The sequence below is a fragment of the Tympanuchus pallidicinctus genome, unplaced genomic scaffold, assembly GCF_026119805.1.
Source record: "Tympanuchus pallidicinctus isolate F22 unplaced genomic scaffold, pur_lepc_1.0 scaffold4, whole genome shotgun sequence".
Lineage (NCBI taxonomy): Eukaryota > Metazoa > Chordata > Aves > Galliformes > Phasianidae > Tympanuchus > Tympanuchus pallidicinctus.
In genome coordinates this window covers 629,130-648,362 of record NW_026294758.1, presented here as the reverse complement: position 1 = coordinate 648,362, position 19,233 = coordinate 629,130, and the positions used below count along the sequence as shown (strand labels likewise).

Here is a 19,233-nt window from a genome sequence, read left to right as displayed (position 1 = left end):
TACATTCTGGGTAGGTACAATACCCACAAACAGAGGTAGCTGACCAAAGGCAGTCACAGAGCCAACTGGAAGGGAACAACAGCCAAGGCAATAAGCCATGTAAATTGCTCTGCAGAAAAAAAATGTGCAAGGCCAATTCTGCTCACTGCCAGCCTCTGCAGTGAAACAGACCAGCAGCTCACACTAGGAAAGTGAGAGAGGCATTGGTCTGTCATTCCTGTCTTACAGAAGTATATCTGAATCTCATGGACTCACGGAAAATTCTGTTTCAGAAAACTTGAATGTAAAGTGATTAAACAAATGCAATACGAAAAATAGCAAGCTAAATAATGAAATGATCAAGGTACCTGGAGAAAGGAACTAGGCAAGGAACTCTCCCACCCACACAAACAAACAAGCCCCTCAGTGATGAAGCGTAAGGCAGTACAGCCAAAAACTAGACTGGTAGCTGGTGATCCTAGAAACTGTTTCACCCCTAGTGATGAAGACAGTTATTTTCAGATTTTTGCAGTTATTGGCAGCACAGGATCAGCCAGACAGCTGCTCAACAGCTCAGAATGGGTTAGGGAACACCAGAGAACACTGGTGCCATTTACCTGTCTAGCCACTTTCGAATCTGGGCAAGAACCAGAGCTCGATGGTGAACAGTCTCCAGATTTCCTCTTGGCATCTACAGCAAAAGAAGAGGCACACGTTTATTTATTTGTAGCTACTCTGCCTACATGAAAGGCAAAGTGAGGGCAGGCCTGCTGCTACTTGCAGGTGACACAGGCCTATTTTTTCACTTCAAAGGACAGTTCAAATGAACCTGGAAAAATACCTGAAAACTGATTCAGCTCAAAAACTTTCCCTCCTCAGAAGATTGGACTCCACTCAATAGCAAGAAACTAACTTTCATGTTAGTGGTACATTAAAGAGGATGTCAAACTACAGACCTCTAGAGATGCACTTGGATGAAATCCTTCTCTGTAAGCTTGTGCTGATTCTTTTAAGTGAGCACAGCTCTCCAAACCCAGTTCCAAGTGTAATGGAGACCTTTTAAGAAGCGGGTCTGAGATTCACAGGAGAGGCCATAACACAGACCATTACACCACTTCCGCCATTGGAACCTGAACAGTACTCCTCACTTCATGCACACTCAGTCGCCTGAACTGAATCTCAACTCCCAGAGCCATGCTCAAAACCACTCCTTACCTAGCTAGGCAGCTGGAGATCGACACTGAGCTGGAGAAGAACAGGAGAGCAGCCCTGCAGTACTACGTGTATTATTTGCAGTCTGACCAGCTCCCTGCTGAGACAACCCTTGTACACACAGACAGGAGACCTCAACAGACACGAGTAGAGCACTGACCTGAAGTACAACCTTTGTGTCCTGAGGTACAACAGTGATGATACGTGATCCTCGCTCCACCTTGCGCAAGGTCTCGTTGTTGGGGGCTGCAGCACTGCTCAGGCCAACCTGAAGGGCTGAAGATAGCACAGTTATCAGCATCCACGCAGACCACAGCACAGTGCTACCTCGTCAGGCTTTCATACAGAGCTCTGCAACCTTGTACTAGCTCAGTCAAAAATAATCTGAATGGCTGCTGACAGGTTGAGGGCTGCTGTACAAAGTAGAGAAATGACCTCTGCTCACCAGCATTAATGCTGCATGCAAAGGAGAGAAACAGGGAAAAGTGTATAGCACCAGTAAGCTGTCATCGTACTTCTCCTGAGGTCTTCACCTCCTTCACAGTCAGATGCTACCAGAAACTCTTTATATTGGGCCCCGTTCTCACCTTTTTGGGACCCACACACCTTTGAAGAACAGAGAATGTTTTGGTTTTTTGGCTCTGAAGGTGAGGGATAGAACAAAGGGGGAACAGCTTTAAGACAAAACCAGCACCTGGGAAGAGTGCATGATATTTAATGTCCCCTGTGCTCCTTCTATCTGACAGACTTCTAAGAACAGCTCTCTACCTCTGTTAAGTAGCTGCTCTGAGTGACCCAAATAAGCAGGTTTGGATACAAAAAATTGAGATACACTGCAGTCCCAAGACAATGGCCATGAGCTGCCAGGCAGGCAGAAGTGGCATTTACCTTTCACTGACATGTTCTTCAAACAGAAGCACTGACAGGTGTGGGAGTTGGTCGTCACCAACAAAAACTCATTGTATGTCGCAAATGAGGTGATGTTGGATGCAACCTGCAGAAAAATGACTACTTTTATTTCTGTTTGAAGCAAAACAGGACAAATCTTTGGCAGAGAAAAGGGGCACGGAAGAGGGGCAAACATGTTGGTACCTCAGTATCATTAACGAAAAGCCGACACCGATCTGTGAGGCCCAAGATCATCTCCTGTAAACAAAAAGGATGACAAGCATAAGGTATCTGCCTCACAACCTCCAGTTTCACCACACTGGCTCCCTATGGATTTAAGTATCAAGAACCTCACATGAGTTACCTAGAGGAATTGAAAGGAAATCATGCAACCACTATAACTGAAAGCTAAGTATTTCTAAACACTCTTAACTGGAAACCAGCCTGGTTTACCCTGTCACACAAACAGCACATTAACAAAACATGCAGAAGCCACACCAGAACATTCAGTTTGCGTTTTCTTTTCAGCAGCTTTTGGTCAAAAATTATAGAGAATAGAAGAGGAGGACAAAGCAACTCCATACAACTTTCACCTGGATACTCACTGAAGGAAAGAAAACCTGAAAATACCAGCAAAACAGCTAGCTACAACAGTTTAAGGAATGTCTACCAAGAAATCATCACTAACAGGAAACAACAGTAGTATCTGCAGTAAAACAGAGCAGCCATATTTGCTAATATGACAACATCAGATAAAAGAGAGCAAAATGCTAATTTCATAAAAAGTGTGGCAGCGACTGCTGGAAATCTTAAAAATGAAATTTCTTGATCTTAAATGACATTGTTTATCATATTAACAGAAAGAGAAGATTCACTTTTAATTGCAAATCATTGGAAATGCTCTAGAAAAAAAGGAAATATACACTCTCAGCTCTGTGCAGCATCTCATAAAGAACACAGCTGAGAAGCACCACTGGCTGAGTGTTATGGTGTATATCTGATGCAGACAGCAGCTCACTTAGGAAGTCAGACTGCTCAGTCTTACTTACTTCACCACCAATCCTTGTGATAGAAGTCTGCATGCAAAGGTGAGGGAACTGGACAGCACAGCCACTGCTAGTCTGCCAGGGTTCAAGAACTGGAGAAGAAGCCTCTAAAGAGCAAAGATTTTTCCAATCAATCATAGATCTAGACATTATGACCACATATCATAAATTCCAAGAAAACTACATCTGGGAATAAGCCACAGTATCTAACAGAAAGAAGAGGAATTCTGACATAAGTCCATGATAATAGCAGAAACAATGCTGGTAACTTCTAGGGCTCTGCAGCACATTTATTCCACTACATACTGTGAAGTGCCAATGGGGTGGCAGTCAGTCATCACTGCTGGAGGCTCTACAACAGTCATGTGCTTTTCAAATCACAAAGCTATCATTATCAGCAGCAGTTAAGTATGTTTCAAAAATCACTGATTTTCATCAATGTCTATGAGCAGAGAGAACATGAAATACTGCATCAACTACCCACTGTCAGTGCAAGTCAAATTGTCATTGAACCTCTTAATACATTTTTAACAACCATACCTCAGTCCAGGCACCTTCACAGAGTTCAGCTTACCCCAGAGATATTTCAGGATCTGTCTATCAGCCAGTTGTAAAGCTACAGTTTTTGTCACTGGGCTGCAGCACAGTGTGATCACTTCTCCATCTACAGACAGAGACAACCTGAAGAAGATGAAGAAGACACAGGACGTCAGAGTAACTGGGGATTCAGAGTAACAGCTTCTCTGGACAACCTGTTCCACGGACTCGATACCTTCTGAGAAAAAAAACTTCTCTGCTAACATCTAATTAAATCTTTACTCTTTTAGTTTAAAACTGTCCTCTCTCGCCCTGTCGCTATCTGCCCATGTAAAATGTCAACTTCCTTCCTGTTTACAAGCTGGAAGTACTGGGAGGCCGGAATGAGGTTTCCCTGGAACTTTACCTTCTCCAGGCTGAATAAGCCCAGCTCCCTCAGCCCTCCTTTGTAGAAGAGGAGCCCTATCCCTACGATCACCTTAGTGCCCCTTCTCTGGGCCAGCTCCAACAGTCCCATGTTTTTCTTATCCTGGGGGCTCAGGCCCGGATGCAGTAAGCAGGTAGAGCTTTTACAGGGTTGCACAAATCGGGGGACAATCACCTCCTTGGCCCAACTGGCCACCTCTCTTCTGATGAAGCCCAGGACACAGGTGGTCTTCCAGTGCTGCAGGCACGCACTGTCAAGCTTTTCACCCAGCAGGACCTCCAAGCTTCTCTGAAGGGCTGCTCTCAAATTCTTCTTCCAGTCTGCACTCACATGGCAGACTGCCCTGACCAGGTGTGTAATATCTTGCACTTGGCCTTGTTGAACCTCAGGTTCATGTGGGCCTACTTTTCAAGCTTATACAGGTCCTTTGGGTGGCATCCCTTCCTTCTATTGTATCACTTGCAGCACTGAGTTCTTAGTGTTGTCAGCAAACTTGCTGAGGGTGCGCTCCGTCGCACTCTCCATGTCACTGACAAGACACTGAAGAGCCCCAGGCCCAAAAAGGACCTCTGAGGGACACAACCACTGAGCTGTCGACCAAAACCCTGTGTCTACAAACATCCAATCAATTCCTTGTCCACTGAATAATCAACTCTTCAAATTATTCTAATTCAGAGGTAAGGATGTGGAGAGGAACCATGACAAAGGCCTCACAGAACTCCAGGCAGCTGGTATCAGTTTCTCTTCTTTGTCCACTGATGCTGCCACACTATCACAAGCTAACTGGCAAGCAACAAACTGCCTTTGGCTAAGCTGTGCTGGCTGTCTCAGATCAGCTCCATGTCTTATATGTGCTTTAACATAGCTTCCAGAACCTGTCTCATTATCTTCCCAGTCACAGATGCGAGGCTCACTGGTCTGTAACCTCCTGTGTCTTCCTTCCTACTTTTGTTTGAACTCACAATGACATTTCCCTTCATCCTGCCGCTGGGGACTTCAGCCATGACTTTTTGAATACGATGCAGAGTGGCTTGGTAACTAAATCCCCAGACTCCTTCAGGACCCTGGAATGCATGGGATTGCTTACAACCTGCCACCTTGTTTTCCCAGCAGACATCCAGAGGGCAGCTGAGATCCTCCAAAAGGATGAGATTCTGTGAAGGCAATGCTTCTTGCAGATGAAGCAAGAGCTAATCAGCAGACTCGCCTTGATAGAGGCCCATAATAGACCCCAACCTCCACCGTCTTTTATCAGTCTGGTCCAAGATTTTTACCCACAAGCTCTCAACCTGTTCATGGCCTGCTTTTCAGAGGCAGCTCTTTGCAGTCTATTCATTTCTTAATATAAAGGGCAAGTCTCTGCCCCTCCCTCCTTACTTCCAGATCTCCAGCACAGATCTGCATCTTATTCATATAAATCCTTTCATCCTCCTTCTTTACTCTTTTCACACCTATGTCAGATGAGATGGGCAAAGAACAGCACCAACAACTTGAGTCAACAGGCATTTGCCTAACAGTGCTAGCCACTGTCTGCATACTTACAGCATGCTTATATGCAAATTACCCTGCTTTTGCTGTGTGAGTGTTAAGAAAAGTGACTCTAGAAACGTGTCAGTTTGCCTTTCTTTCTGCTCTGACTGCACAAAGCCCAGCAGTAGAGGACAGGAATAACTAGGGCTACCAGTGCTCTGTAGACAGTGCTAATGGTGGATAAAGGGTAGAATAGAGAAACTCCATCTCAAAGTTCAAAAGCCTGGACTTCAGACAAGGAGCAGAGGTATCCCCTTACTGACACAGGCATGCTAGCACACCACACTTGTCAAGCTGGCTGTGGGCACTGGGACTACATGCGTAATAGGCAGTTTCATTAGCTGTATTTAACTCCTGCAGGAAGACAGGCAAGCCCACCCCACAGCCTGCAGGACACAAGAGACTTAATTTCCTCTAAGCCCCGTCCAGAGGCACTCTCAGATCTCACCCATCACTGACAGATCTCTAGTACCGTAAATTGAGGTGCTCTTCTTCAGCTCCAGTTACGGGAGGTGCTGCAGTGAGATGGTGAAGGACAGACCGGGCAGCTTGCTGATCCTGACCAACCACCAAGAAGCTGTCATCTGGAAGCCAGGTCAGAAAACGGAGCCCCAGAGGATTCATCACCTCACCGGTGTTGCTGCCTAGATCAATTCTGTCACGAAATAAAAGAGATGGGAAGCAGGTAGAACCTGATTTCAGTAGGCAACATCAAGAATCACACTGCAGAAGGCCGAGGTCTTACAACAGAATAAAAATCACAATAGAATAAAATAGTTCAGTTGGAAGGGACCTCCAAGTATCATCCAGCCCAACTGCATGACCATTTCTGGACTAATGAAAAACTGAAGTGTGAGGGCATTATTGAACAGCTTGGGTTGCAAGGGATCTTAAAGATCATGTAGTTCCAGCCCCCTCTGCTATGGGCCTTATCTAAATGCATTTTGAACAGTGACTGGCAGAGGGCATTGACCACTTATCTAGGAAACTTTTCCAAGTGTTCTGATCACTCTCATACTAACAAAATTTTTCCTGATGCCTAATCCAAACCATGTGTCACTTTCTGTCCCTTTCTGCCCTCTGTCTCTGTCCCTTTCTCATCCCAGAGTTTCTCACTATATCCCTCTATCCTACTGGCTGCCCACTTCTCCCACTCTATAGCCACCTGCCCTGCTCCACATCCATACTCTTCCTTGCTCCATTTCTCGGTCCTCCTGCCCATCATTGGTGATACTTTCTTTCTCCACCTCTGCCTTAAACTCGATCTTTCTCTATCTCAATCCCTCCGTGCTCTTCCCTTCCATTAACCCTTCTACAACTGCGTTGTTTTACTTGGGCCTTTCTTTGCCCGTTGTCCTGCTCCTTGTCCTTCTTCTGGTCCATCTCAGTACTACAGCTGAACACTGCTCTCTTCTGCAATTTGTCACGGCTCCCATTAGACCAATTTGACCTCAGTAAAAGGACTCAGAATAAACTACCAACTTCATTGTGTAACCCTTAGCACTAATTGAAGCCACAGGCTCAGTACAATGAAGCCATGTTACCAGACAAGTTCTTCAAAAGCTTCCACAGCTGTGACCTCTAAACCAGCCAACCAGACACAGCCTTTTTCTCTCTACTGCAGTTGCAGTAGTTATGTATTACCTGTATGTTTTATCCAGATGTGGCATTTCCACATCTGCTTTAAATCCATTTCCACCTGTAGCTCCTAACCTGACGGTGGGGTCCTTCACCAAGTTCTGACCTAAGTAAGCATAGAAGAAAGCAGAAGTTAACATCTTGCCAGCTGAACTGCTTCCATCTTCACTCTTATGGAGAACAGATGTCAGAGGCAGTTATGAAAGTCAAAATATACCACACCCACATGCACAACCACCACCTGCTCCACATTAACAATTAATTACTGATTACCCTGTGGAACACAATTACCTTATAATGCTACAATACAGAATTCACAGATAACAGCAACTGTCCTTTCTCACATAGAACATCAAACATTACACCACTCTCAAGGAGAGATGGCTTCCTTTAAAAAGGCAGTGCAACATGCTCTCACCGTATCTGTACACATAGATCTTGTTATCAGCATCCAGGATAGCCATGTCTCCACTACATTTGGGATCTGTGTGAAATGCAATCTGATTAACAGCCTGTTTGAGCTGCAGCTCATAGGTGCACATGGGTGGAGGCACTACAGCATGTTGGAATGCTGTGACAAGGACTTTAGCTGCAGAAGAAAAGAGAAAGAAATCAAGCTGTAATACAAATCAAATGCTACTGGGGCTCCCTACTGAATACAGAAACAGTGCTCTCGGACAGGCTGAGATGTTCTAACAATGCACCAATGTGCTAACAACACACTGGTGTACTAACAGTGCTACAAAGACAGGCTGAGAGAGTTGGAACTCTTCAGCCTGGAGGAGAAGGCTCTGGAGGGGACCTTACAGCGGCCTCTCAGTACCTGATGGGGCCTAAAGGAAAGCTGGTGAGGGACTTTTTGTAAGGGTACACAGCGACAGGATGAGGGGAAATGTTTTTAAACAGGAAGAGTGCAGATTTAAACTAGATATTAATACGAAATTCTTTACCACGAGGGTGGTGAGATGCTGGCACAGGTTGCCCAGGGAGGCTGTGGATGCCTCCTCCCAACATGCGTTCAAGGACAGTCTGGATGGTGTTGTGAGCAACCTGGTCTAGAGGGAGGTGTCCCTGCCTGAGGCAGAAGGGGGGCTGTAACTATGATCTGAAGGGTCTCTTACAACCCAAACCATCCTATGATTGTATGAAAATACAGCTGTGCCCTTTGCAGGTAATCCCACTAAACCACCTCTGAAACTGCCCCCAATATCATATGTTCCCCTCAGTGAAAAGCACTGCATAAACACAAGGTAGCAGTACTACTACAAACACCAACAGCTTGCAAACTTTCTTGAGCTGCAAAGCAGCCCCACAGCTTACCTCCATCAATGACAGCCACATTTGCCACATGCTTGCTGTTTTCTCCCATTCCACGATCTGTAGTCCAACGCCAGTCATAGAAGAGGTAATGCCAACCCTGGCAGAGTATGTGCAGTCTATATGGAAACACTGAGTCCCACAGCAGTGACACCAACTTATTTTTCTCCAAGTTGCCAAAATGCAGACTTTGCTTCAGGTACCAGTGATAGTTCCCCGTAGTCCACAGTTGGACTGTAGATAAAGAAATGGTTACCAGGGACTACTACCTCAAACACATCTCAAATCCTCTCTAGCATTCTTTTGTGCAGCTGGAAAAAACTGCAGTGAAAACAAGTTTTACCCTCTAGTCCATGTGCTCTGCCATACAACACCCAGAAAAATAAGATCTTAACCGTAGATTTTGCTCAGAAGAATTGATCTTGGAATTCCTCCATCTCCTCACTGTGAGAAGACACCTATATTTTTAGGAAGGTGTCATAAATATTTCATTTAATATCACTTCCAAATATCTGGAAGGTGCCTCAAGCTCAAGCTGAACTAGCATCTCTTCCTGAGCTGTAGTGGGCTCTCAAAGCTTTCAGTAAGCCTCTCCGGAGTCTCTAATCCTGTAGAGGACTTCCAACTCTGGCCAAGTTTGCAGGCAAGCGTAAAAATCTAGAGCTTCAGAGTTGTCTCACCGTAACTGTTTGGGCTGGAGTTCACAGTCTTCAGCTCTTCCAGCCATACAGCCAAGACCGTGGAATCTGCATTCCAAGTCAGTTCATTAACCTGCAGAAACAAGCATTGCTTTTACTGGGTACTCTGCAGCTCCAGAGTGTGAGTACATTCCAGACTGATTTGCAAGACCAACAGTTATTTCTTCCTTTCAACAACGTGAGGTGCAAGTGCTAATGTACTAACACAGTTCCTGGCAACCAGAGTAGAGTCCCGAAGCAGAACCCATCACTGCAGTTCTACAAAGCTAAAGAGATGATACAACCCCAAACCTGAACTCAGAGTTCTCTTCACAGTTCTTGATGTTGAAAAATAATCTGCCTACAGTACTACACAAGTTGACATCCAGAAGAGCACCCCTGAACATCTACCTGATAGAAAGCATAGAGATGAGAGAAGCGTCAGGAGCGCAGCCCCCCTGTTCATCTCTATACCACAGCCTGCAGAGGATTTTGCATCTCCTCTGCTCTGTTTTCAGGCATAAAAGCAAAGACCATCTTTTTTCCACCGGGATCAGCATTAACTGCGAGGTTAAAAACTTCTTCCAAGACTAGTGAAAAAGATCTAGTTCTCCCTTTCGCTACAGTCTAATCAAAGAAGCCCAGACAGAGCACTTACTTTGACCTGCCCTTTCTGGAATGGAAGGGTGAACTCCCCGTGTAGAAGTCCATTCTTCTCCAAGAAAACCACATCATGTCTGTTGGGTTTTTCTTGTGTGGATGTTATCAAGTTTCCAGAGGGTCTTAAAAAAAAATAATAGTAAATGAGTAAAACAAAAATCAGTTGCTCAAACAATCACAGCTGTCACTTCAAACACCGCCTTAGCCAGAAACAAAATTTTCACACAAGATACCAAGAAAAGGGCAGCAGAGCACCTTGTTGCACAGCTCTGTTCAGACAAAGCTACAGGTGCAGCATAGACTAGAGCTCCTAACATCTTCAGTTGAGCAACTAAATGTCAGTACAGGTAAAGGCCCCTGTAATATTCCTGTTTATACATCTGACACTGAGTACAGAGAAACTGCAGTGCAAGTATCAGCCTTTTCAGGGCTTAAGGGACCTCCTGATCCACATGCTGGATCAAACTTTCCTAAAGTTTCAGGAAAATTAACATCAGAGAATTAAATAAGTGCTAAGCAAAGAATGTGACCAGAGAATAAACACAAGCACTCCATTACCTGCACACAGACATCTACTCACTTCCAGGCCAGTGCTTGCTCTAATCCTGAGATAGGCTCACTTGTTGACTGCAGCATGAGCTCTCTGTTCCATACTCGAACCTTTCGAGCACCTACAGGTTGAGAAGGCAGGGAGAAAAGGGTGTAAGAAAACAATACAAAGAGATTCTTAACTAATAGCACATCAGAACTTCTTGTGTCTCAGGCTGGTCTTCCACTGTAATCAAGTAACTCTAGGCAAGTAAATAGGAATTCCAGTCTGATGTAGCTTAGTGGTAGGCATTTCAGCCTCCAGCCCTCTCAGTGAAATGTTAAAATTGTCTCATATATGCTAAATCTGCCTAATCTGAAGTACTGAGGGTTAAAACCCAAACTAGTGGAAGAGCTGGTCTTTCGTACAGTTCACTATGCTGAGCAAACGCCTTTAAACTTCTCAGTAATATTAATCATGGAAGATAACAATTATGGTCTTACAAAAAACATATCTGCTTGTTACCTCTTTGACTTTATGGCAAAACCCATGGAAAAACACTGCCAGTAATTAAACACGAGCATGCAAGGCTGAATTGTTACAATGAGGGACTGCCGTGAATGCCCTAACAGCCAAACAGACCTATGTGGCACTAGGAGCCTTTTACATATTACTGAGAGCAGTGACATTAAACTGATGAAAAAACAAGTTCCAGTAATAACTGCTCACTAGTAACCTCTCCTGGCCTCTCACTGCACTGGAAACTGAGCATCTAAAAAGTTTCCAAAACATCACGTATACAAAATGTTTCTTCCTTATCTTTGGGATCAAAAGAGAGGAAGGAACAACTCATTAGCTCAAATTTATGATATTAAGTGGCAGAGAGATCACGAATGATAGCTGATCCTTGCCTTGTCACATTTCCACACAAAAGCCCTTTAGTGCAACGCTGCTAGTGCAATGAAACTTGGTCCCATACCTGTCTCTGGACAGACAGCACTCACTGCAACCAACTGCCCATCTCCTCTCCATGTCACTCGAGGCTTGCCATCGTCCCAGGATGAAGCAGGTAATACTTCCTGAAGTTACACAAAAGCTTACAAAGGCAACTGCTGGCTTTGTATTTGCATTGCCAAGCCTGTTCCTTCAAGAGCCTCGACATGAAGTCAATCCATTAAACAATCATAAAATTGCAAAGTTAAGAATTAATTACTCAACCATTTTAAGAAGCTTCAGACAAGGGAGCAAAGACCTAAAACCTGCAGATACAAGGAATCACTTCACGTGACTAATAATGTCAGTAGCCCAACTCCTTATATTTCTGACTTCATGGAGAAAAAAAAATCACTGTTTCTCCTTAGCTGAACTACTGATATAGTAGTTTTGGTCTGATGCAGTACTGATACAGATATTTTGGTCATATGAACAATTTGATAAAAAAAAATACAGCAAAAGTCAGCAAAATCCGCCAGACTTTACATCTGAAAGCACTAAATCTTGCAAATCCAGCTTTGAGCTCTATATGAGCCAGTCTTATGTACTTCCAGTTGCTGTTCTGATTTATAAGGAGGATAAAATGCTGAATTCCAGGCAATAGGAACAGAAGGAGCACGTAGGAAAAACTACCTGGGAAGGTATCAGAGAGACCAGAAACTCTTTCTATACACATCCTCCCTTTAGAGAGCATGAGCATAACACAAGAAAACCAGCACAGTACCGTCTGCTTGCGCTGAGCTGCCTGTTTTCCCTCTGATCCATGGAACTGTGTCTCCTTTTTGCCCCAGCCAACAGTAATAAACTTTCCTGAGGAAGAAACAATCATAGTGGTCAAAGATTTACAGAGTTACTTTGCAAAGGGTGGTAAACAACTACAGCACCTTGCCATCTGCTCCAACCATCCAGATTTAATTCTGAAACATGGCTGGAATTTCCACTGACAATTTCATATTGGCATTCCTTTCCAGCTCCACAGCACCTCCACAGTGTGAAATGCTTTGCTGGCTCTGTTAAGTACTCCACTCCTGCTCTTCATACATGCTTACGACACACCAATGCAACCAGCCTCAGCAACCTTACTTCAGGCATCTCTTACCTTCCCCAAACTCATCCTGGTGGATTTGCTTCTCACTAATTGGTTCAAAATCTCTTGTCATCATGATGAGTGTTTGTTGACCTGCAGGGAAGATACCAGATATGATAACTGGTAATGAACTCTCCAGCAGATGTTTTTTAAAAATGCTCACAATTATCCTGTTACTCTGTGGTAGACTCAAACACAGAAACATTTCCAATGGTAATATAACACAGAACAGAACACATCCTTCAAAAATGAAAATCTCAAACTGGAAAAGGACACCTTGAAGTCTCTGTATTCAGAAACATATTTCTTGGACTACTCTTAAAAAGTTATTTCTTTCCACTTTCAAAATAAGTACCTGGCACTTCTTAAACATTTTTACTTAAGATAGGAAGAAGGCAGTCAGTGTGGATTTATGAAGCTGAACTCATGTAAGTGGCTTCTGGATACGGGCAGATCAGGTGATGTCATTTATCTTGACTCTCCTGAGGCTTTTGACACTGTCTCCCACAGCATCACACAAAAACTCAAGAAAGATGGCACAGATTGGTTAGTAGACAATGGACTGAAAACTGCCAGGTCCAGAAACTTGTCATTAATGGCAAAAAATCCAGCTTGAGGCCCATCACTAGTAGCACAGCCCAAGGTCCAGCAGTGGCGACAATGCTTAACATCTTCATTTGTGTCCTGAATTACTACATTCTTGGCCAAGTTTGCAGATAGCACAAAACTGGGAGGAATGACAAATACAGCAGGAGGCTGTGCTGCCACACAGATGCACGTGGAAGAGAGACTCTGACAGGAAACTCACAGTTTAACAAGGAGAAAAGCCAAGTCCTGCACATCAGGAGCTACGAAAGGTGTGGGGACCAAGTGAACAGAAAGGAGCTTGGCAAAAAATGACATGGATGTTATGGGGCATGAGCAAGGATAATCAGCATGCCCCTGCTGCATGGGCAGTAGGTTTAGGGAGGTGATCTTTTTAATCAGCACTGGTGACACAGTTTTGGAGCACTGGCTCCAGTTCTGGGCTCACCAATACAAGGCAGGCAATGTCATAGAGGAATGGGTTCAGAAAACGGTCACAGATTACTAAATTCTTGGATCAGACAGATGGGGAGAGGTTGAGAAAAAACAGACTTCTCTGAAGAGAAGGCTCTGAGGGAAGTACTGGGGTGCATCAACATCTTATGGGGTAGGAAGGGAAAGAGAAGCAGAGTGCAGGAAAGAAGACAAGACAAGCTACTAGAAGTACACAAAGAGGCAATGAGCACAACATGGAATTAAAAAAAATAATTCCATTCAAATGTGTTGTTTGGGGTTTTTTGTTTACTTTCAGGATCATTAAAGACATCAAAGATCACCAGAGCTCCCTTCCCATCTCAAGTGCTGTTTTGCTTGAAACTTAATACAGATCTGCGTCTCCTTGTCAATAAAGGTGAGCTTTCAATTCTGTTTCTATTTCTTCCCACAGGACAAGAAAATTTTTGTTATTAAGCAATCAAAAGGACTCAGAACACAGTCTTTACATTTTGGGATAACATGGAAAATATACCTCCACTGCAACACTGTTCTCCATAAAACTCTGCTTTTTGGACCTGAACAGCTTCAGCTTGCATCACCAATGCACCTCAATGATAATTAAACAAAACCTAACCAGGTGATGTTTTTCCACTTCCTTACATCTTAGTCCCAATTTTGTAACTTTATATCTTGCTTTTCGTATCTTCAAATCAACTGTATCTTACATTCCATCACAGAATTTCACGCCAAAGGGCAGAAGCTTACAAGCTGTTACTACCTGTCGCAAGCAAAACAAGCTCTTGGTCAGGGCTCCAGCTCATGGCACTCAGGCCACTGTCCACAGTCCCAACACATTCCACCTGTAAGACAGAATTAAGGTCACAAGTGAGCAGGAACACCAATGTAGCACCATCAGAGCACAAAAGCCACCAGTCACTGACTCTCCTCTCGTAGTTAGAAAAGTCAGAGGATGCATTTCACTTTGTGTAGAAAGAAACAAAAGAAACATTTCTAATGAAAGATAGTTCCATAATGCTTACATACAACAGCCCAAAATTTCTACAGATATAACAGATACAACTGTCCTTGCCTACAAAACCCCACTGTGCAGTTAAGAGGCCCCACACCCATCGAAAATCTGATCCCTAAAGCTTCTTGTGGATATTAAATGTGACAAGTGTATATAGCTGTGCAAGCTTTAAAGTTTACAAAAAACGGGCCAAAACAATCCTAAAGCTCAGAAGAGATCTACTCCAGGAGAGGTAAAAAGGTGATCTATATCCCAGGAATACTGCCAAAGTCATTTTTCTGAATTACCAAACCATAACGGGCATAAATTTTTATTGGTATCGGTTGACACCCTTTCATGGTGACCTCACGCCACTCCCGTGGGAAACCAACAAAGCCAGAATTTGCCAAATTTTTACAAAAAGAATTCCAAGATTTTTTGTTCCAGAAGGACTCATTCCAGACAGAGGACCTCATTTTGTAGCAGAAATAACCTGAGGAGTATCTAGGCTCCTGTGCGTGAAACGGGACTTACACACCATGGAGACTGCACTCAGGTGGCCAGCTAGAGAGAATGAATCAAACATTAAAGACAGACAGGAAAATATGTGCAAGATGTGTCAGAAACACATCTGAAGTGAGTTCCTCCTTTTGTTGAGAATTCAAATAACTTCAGAGCTCAGGAGGGGGTTCGTCTTTTAAAAATCTTCTACGGAAAACCACATGCTACAAATGTGACAGAGAAATGTGATCAGATGCAAGCATTGAGCTGGTGATCAGCCACTTACTGAAATATCTTGTCTTTGGCAAGAGTTCCTTCCTCCCTCCATAGATATGTGCAATTAAAAAGTCCAGTGCCCCAGGTGTACCTGAACAGAGGGAAGAGGATGGGGCCAGAATCTTTTCAGTGGTGCCCAGTGCCAGGACAAGTGGGAACAAACTGGAAGACAGGCAGTTCGATCTGAAGATGAGGAAAAACTTCTTCATCTTGAGAGTTACAGAGCACTGCCCAGAGACACTGTGGAGTCTGCTTCTCCAGAGATATTCAAAACTTGCCTGGTCACCTTCCTGTGCATCAATCCTACTGCAGGGAACCTGCTTTAGCAGAGGTTTTGGATTAGATGACCTCCACAGGTCCCTTCCAAACCCTCCAGTGATTCTGTGAGCTATTATGGGTGTATAAACAACAGTGTGACAGATCTCCATCTGCTTCACTGTCATCCTGATTTGCAAAAAGTTATATATTGCATCTTTTGTTAATGTTTATTCTGATATGATATTTATTGAGTTGCAATGCAGACCACATTTTTTCACATACAGCTGGTTTTACATTGAAGTAGTATTTGCAAATCAAACTCAAACAGAAACCAAAACGGATGAGCTGCAAGTAACCAATGACAACCAGCCCAAACAGACCACTGTCACTTCCACCTGCTTACACTTTTAGGCTGATACTGCAGGAAGAGATGCAAGTTTCAGAGGACTCTGTTGTGGTATTTCAGTGAAGACGGCATAAACTGAACGACGAGGAGAGAACAGAAAGTAGGCATCTCAGTTTCTGCTCCATTTACTCAGCTGGGATATATTAAGTTTCCCTTCAGTGTTTTCCAGTTCTATTATTTAATCCCAAGTAATCTTCACATCACAATATAACAAGTTTCTCATCTCTTCAGCTAAGTCATGTCAGTATAATATTCTTTACTTACTGATAAAAAATAGAAAGTTAACAAACCTGTGAGTTATCACAGAACAATTTAGCTTAAAATGGACACTAAAGATCATCCATTTCCAAACCGCTGCCCTTGGGCACAGCTGCCAGCTACCAGATGAGGAAGCTCAGGGCCCCATCCAACCTGGCCTTGCATGCCTCCAGGGATGGAGCATCTACAGCTTCCCCAGGCAGCCTGTGCAAACACCTCACCGTCCTGTAAGTGAGGAATTTGCTTCTAACATCTAACTTTCTTTTAATTCAAAACTGCTTCCCCTGTCATTATCAGACTGTGTAAAGCCTGTCTTCTTCCTATTTAGAAGTTCTCTTGAAGTACTGGAAGGCCACAATAAGGTCTTCTTGGAGCCTTCTCCTCTCCCGGCAGAACAGCTCCCTCAGCCTTTCTTCACAGCAGAGGTCTGTATCTAGTTTTAGCAATATTTTCTGGCCGTGAGACTGTTTGTTGAATGTACGCAAAGGACCAACCAAAAACTCTTTCTGACTTTATGGGGTGTGCTCGGGTTTCAAACACTTGCAGTACAACATCATCATCATGGCAGGCAGTTGGAAGGCGCTCTCAGCAACTATGATATTGCTTTCTCAATGAGATAAGGCCTCCCCTTCCCACCAGAAAGTTTTGGCTACGAGCTTATTTTTGACAAACTTGTTATTGCAAACTTGTTTATTTACAGCCTTGGGACAGAGCACCTGCAAACTCAATAGGCATAAAAGGATGCCTGAGAAGAACACCATGGAGTTGCCATCTTTGTGGTCATTGCAGATGTTTGCTGGTTTGAGACTATGACCTCCAGATGAGCACACACCCTCCTCCCCCTTCTCCAGTGCTGCAGGTTGACACTAGAACTCCATGAAACAGACCTTCAAAACAGACTAGTGATCAACGTTTCTCCCATCCATTTTTCTGACTCACTATTTCTCCATTTTCCTCAGATTTCTCTTTTTGTCCTTTTTGACTCTTAAAATCATCAAGTAATTGCAAGGTCTATTCTGGTTTCTTAAAGGCCTCGTGTCTTGTAAAGATGTTAAGACATATTTTGGTTCCACAAAATCATACAGGTTAGCTGCACAGTTTAAGACAGAGTCTAAGTAATAGAGTGCCAATATTTTGGGGATAACTGTAATATATGGATTCTCACTAAAACTGATGATTGTGTGTAAACCTCTAAGTACTGTTTTGCCTTAATCTAACTATTTGTGAATCTGGTCACCCCTTTCCTTCCCTTATCACAGTGACTGTATGTCAGCAGCCCTCTCAGCAAGCATGCAGGAGTGGGGCTACAGATTTGCAAACTACAATTTCGATTCTGGTTCATTTACGCAGCGTATATTCTGTGCTTGATTCTGCCTGGTTTCCACAGAAATCAACTCACCTGCCCAGAAAATGGAGACTAACTGAAGAGTATGGAATAAACACACAACTGGCCTGCAGGCTTTCAGCTTTCCTTTGCGATCCCTCAGTACAGTTCTCTTTTCTGCCACATTACCTGCTTTGTGCTGAGACAGCACAGAAGGATGTCTCCATCTGCTGTGGCAACACACACACACTCCAGCTCTGGAAGATATTCCATGCCAACGATGCAGCCACTTCCATCCTCTGGCATAAAACCTTCCTCAGACAAAGAAACTTCTCTCACCACCTTGACAAGAAAAGGCCAACAGCTTAATAACTGCACATCATCTCACTCAAGATTTTTACAAAAGCAACAGAATAACAACCATGTGCATATTCCATCCACTGCAGTTACACGAGGCACTGCACACAGATGGCATTAAGAAGCAGCTGATGTACTTCAGTATTTAATTAGGGGTGCGATTTTCTTTAAATCAGTTCGGCATCTGCAGCTTTCTCTCCATGACCCACACTTCTGTATATATTACAGAATGGCCAGGGCTGGAAGGACCTCAAGGATCACAAATCTCTAACCTCCCACCACAGGCAGGGCCACCAACCTCCCCATTTCACAGCAGCCCAGGCTGCCCAGGGCCCCATCCAACCTGGCCTTGAACACCTCCAGGGATGGACGGGGCATCACAGCCTCTCTGGGCAGCTGTTCCAGCACCTCACTGCTCTCACAGCACACAACTTCCCCCTGACATCCAGCCTCCAGCTGCCCTCCCTCAGCTTCAAACCATTTCCCCTTGTCCTGCTGCCATCTCCCCTTTCCAAGAGCTGACTCCCCTCCTGTCTCTAGGCTCCCTTTAGGTACTAAAGGCTGCAATGAGGTCACCCCGCGGCCTCCTTTCCTCCAGGCTCAACGAGCCCAGCTCCCTCAGCCTGTCTTTGTAGGGGAGGTGCTCCAGTCCCCTGATCATCTTCGCATCATCTTTGCACATAGAAACATCAAACGGGAAAAAAAAAAAAAAAAAAAAAAAAAAAAAAAAACCACTACAGAATGCAAACAGCCCAGAAAATCCGCCTGCAGCCCAATGAGGTTGCCTCCCTCCGCCCGCCCGAAAGGCCGCACCACGGCAGCCTGACATCATCGACGCCTCACCGACTGCGCAGTGGAATCCAGCTCTAGCAGGCCGGTCCGGGAACCCACGAAGACCGTGCCGGGATCGACGCCGAGGCAAAAGCACTGCGGGCTGCCGGGAGCGGCGGCGGGGCAGCAGCCGCCGGTCCGCAGTAACCGGAGATTCCTCATGGCGGCGGGAATCAGCGGCGGAGCGAACAAGGCTCAAATGGCGCCGCCATCTTTCCTGCAGCAGGCGCAGGCGCAGACAGCGCGCCGCCACAGGGAGACGCAGGCCTAGTAGGCGCCGCGCGTAGTGCGCAGGAGCAGCAGGCAGTGCTTGTAGCGCATGCGCAGTAAGCACTGCTCGTAGTGTGCAGGCGCGGCGCCCCTCGGCCATGTGGGCTGGCGCCGGTCCCTCTGGCGTTTCCTTCCCTCGTTCTGCTGTGAGGCGACTCCTGCCCCGCCTCCCATGGCTCCGAGCTCCACCTTCCGTGCTGATT

At 44.7% G+C, this 19,233-nt stretch overlaps 1 protein-coding gene across 1 annotated transcript in view; it reads right to left on the bottom strand.

Annotated features, from left to right (window-relative positions):
* ELP1 (elongator acetyltransferase complex subunit 1) overlaps nt 1–19,002 on the bottom strand; it is a 32,835-nt gene extending 13,833 nt beyond the window's left edge. Inside the window, exons 1-19 of the mRNA XM_052701430.1 lie at nt 18,773–19,002; nt 17,762–17,914; nt 14,319–14,400; nt 12,533–12,613; nt 12,158–12,243; nt 11,420–11,519; nt 10,492–10,582; nt 9,910–10,033; nt 9,255–9,345; nt 8,578–8,808; nt 7,676–7,846; nt 7,264–7,363; nt 6,092–6,274; nt 3,700–3,806; nt 3,129–3,232; nt 2,284–2,337; nt 2,080–2,185; nt 1,352–1,467; nt 597–670 (exon numbers count right to left, since the gene is read on the bottom strand). Of these exons, the coding sequence (XP_052557390.1) occupies nt 597–670; nt 1,352–1,467; nt 2,080–2,185; nt 2,284–2,337; nt 3,129–3,232; nt 3,700–3,806; nt 6,092–6,274; nt 7,264–7,363; nt 7,676–7,846; nt 8,578–8,808; nt 9,255–9,345; nt 9,910–10,033; nt 10,492–10,582; nt 11,420–11,519; nt 12,158–12,243; nt 12,533–12,613; nt 14,319–14,400; nt 17,762–17,914; nt 18,773–18,922 (2,204 nt within the window). The 5' untranslated portion in view covers nt 18,923–19,002. The remainder of the gene's footprint in view (nt 1–596; nt 671–1,351; nt 1,468–2,079; nt 2,186–2,283; nt 2,338–3,128; nt 3,233–3,699; nt 3,807–6,091; nt 6,275–7,263; nt 7,364–7,675; nt 7,847–8,577; nt 8,809–9,254; nt 9,346–9,909; nt 10,034–10,491; nt 10,583–11,419; nt 11,520–12,157; nt 12,244–12,532; nt 12,614–14,318; nt 14,401–17,761; nt 17,915–18,772) is intronic.
* Between the last annotated feature and the right edge of the window lie 231 nt (nt 19,003–19,233).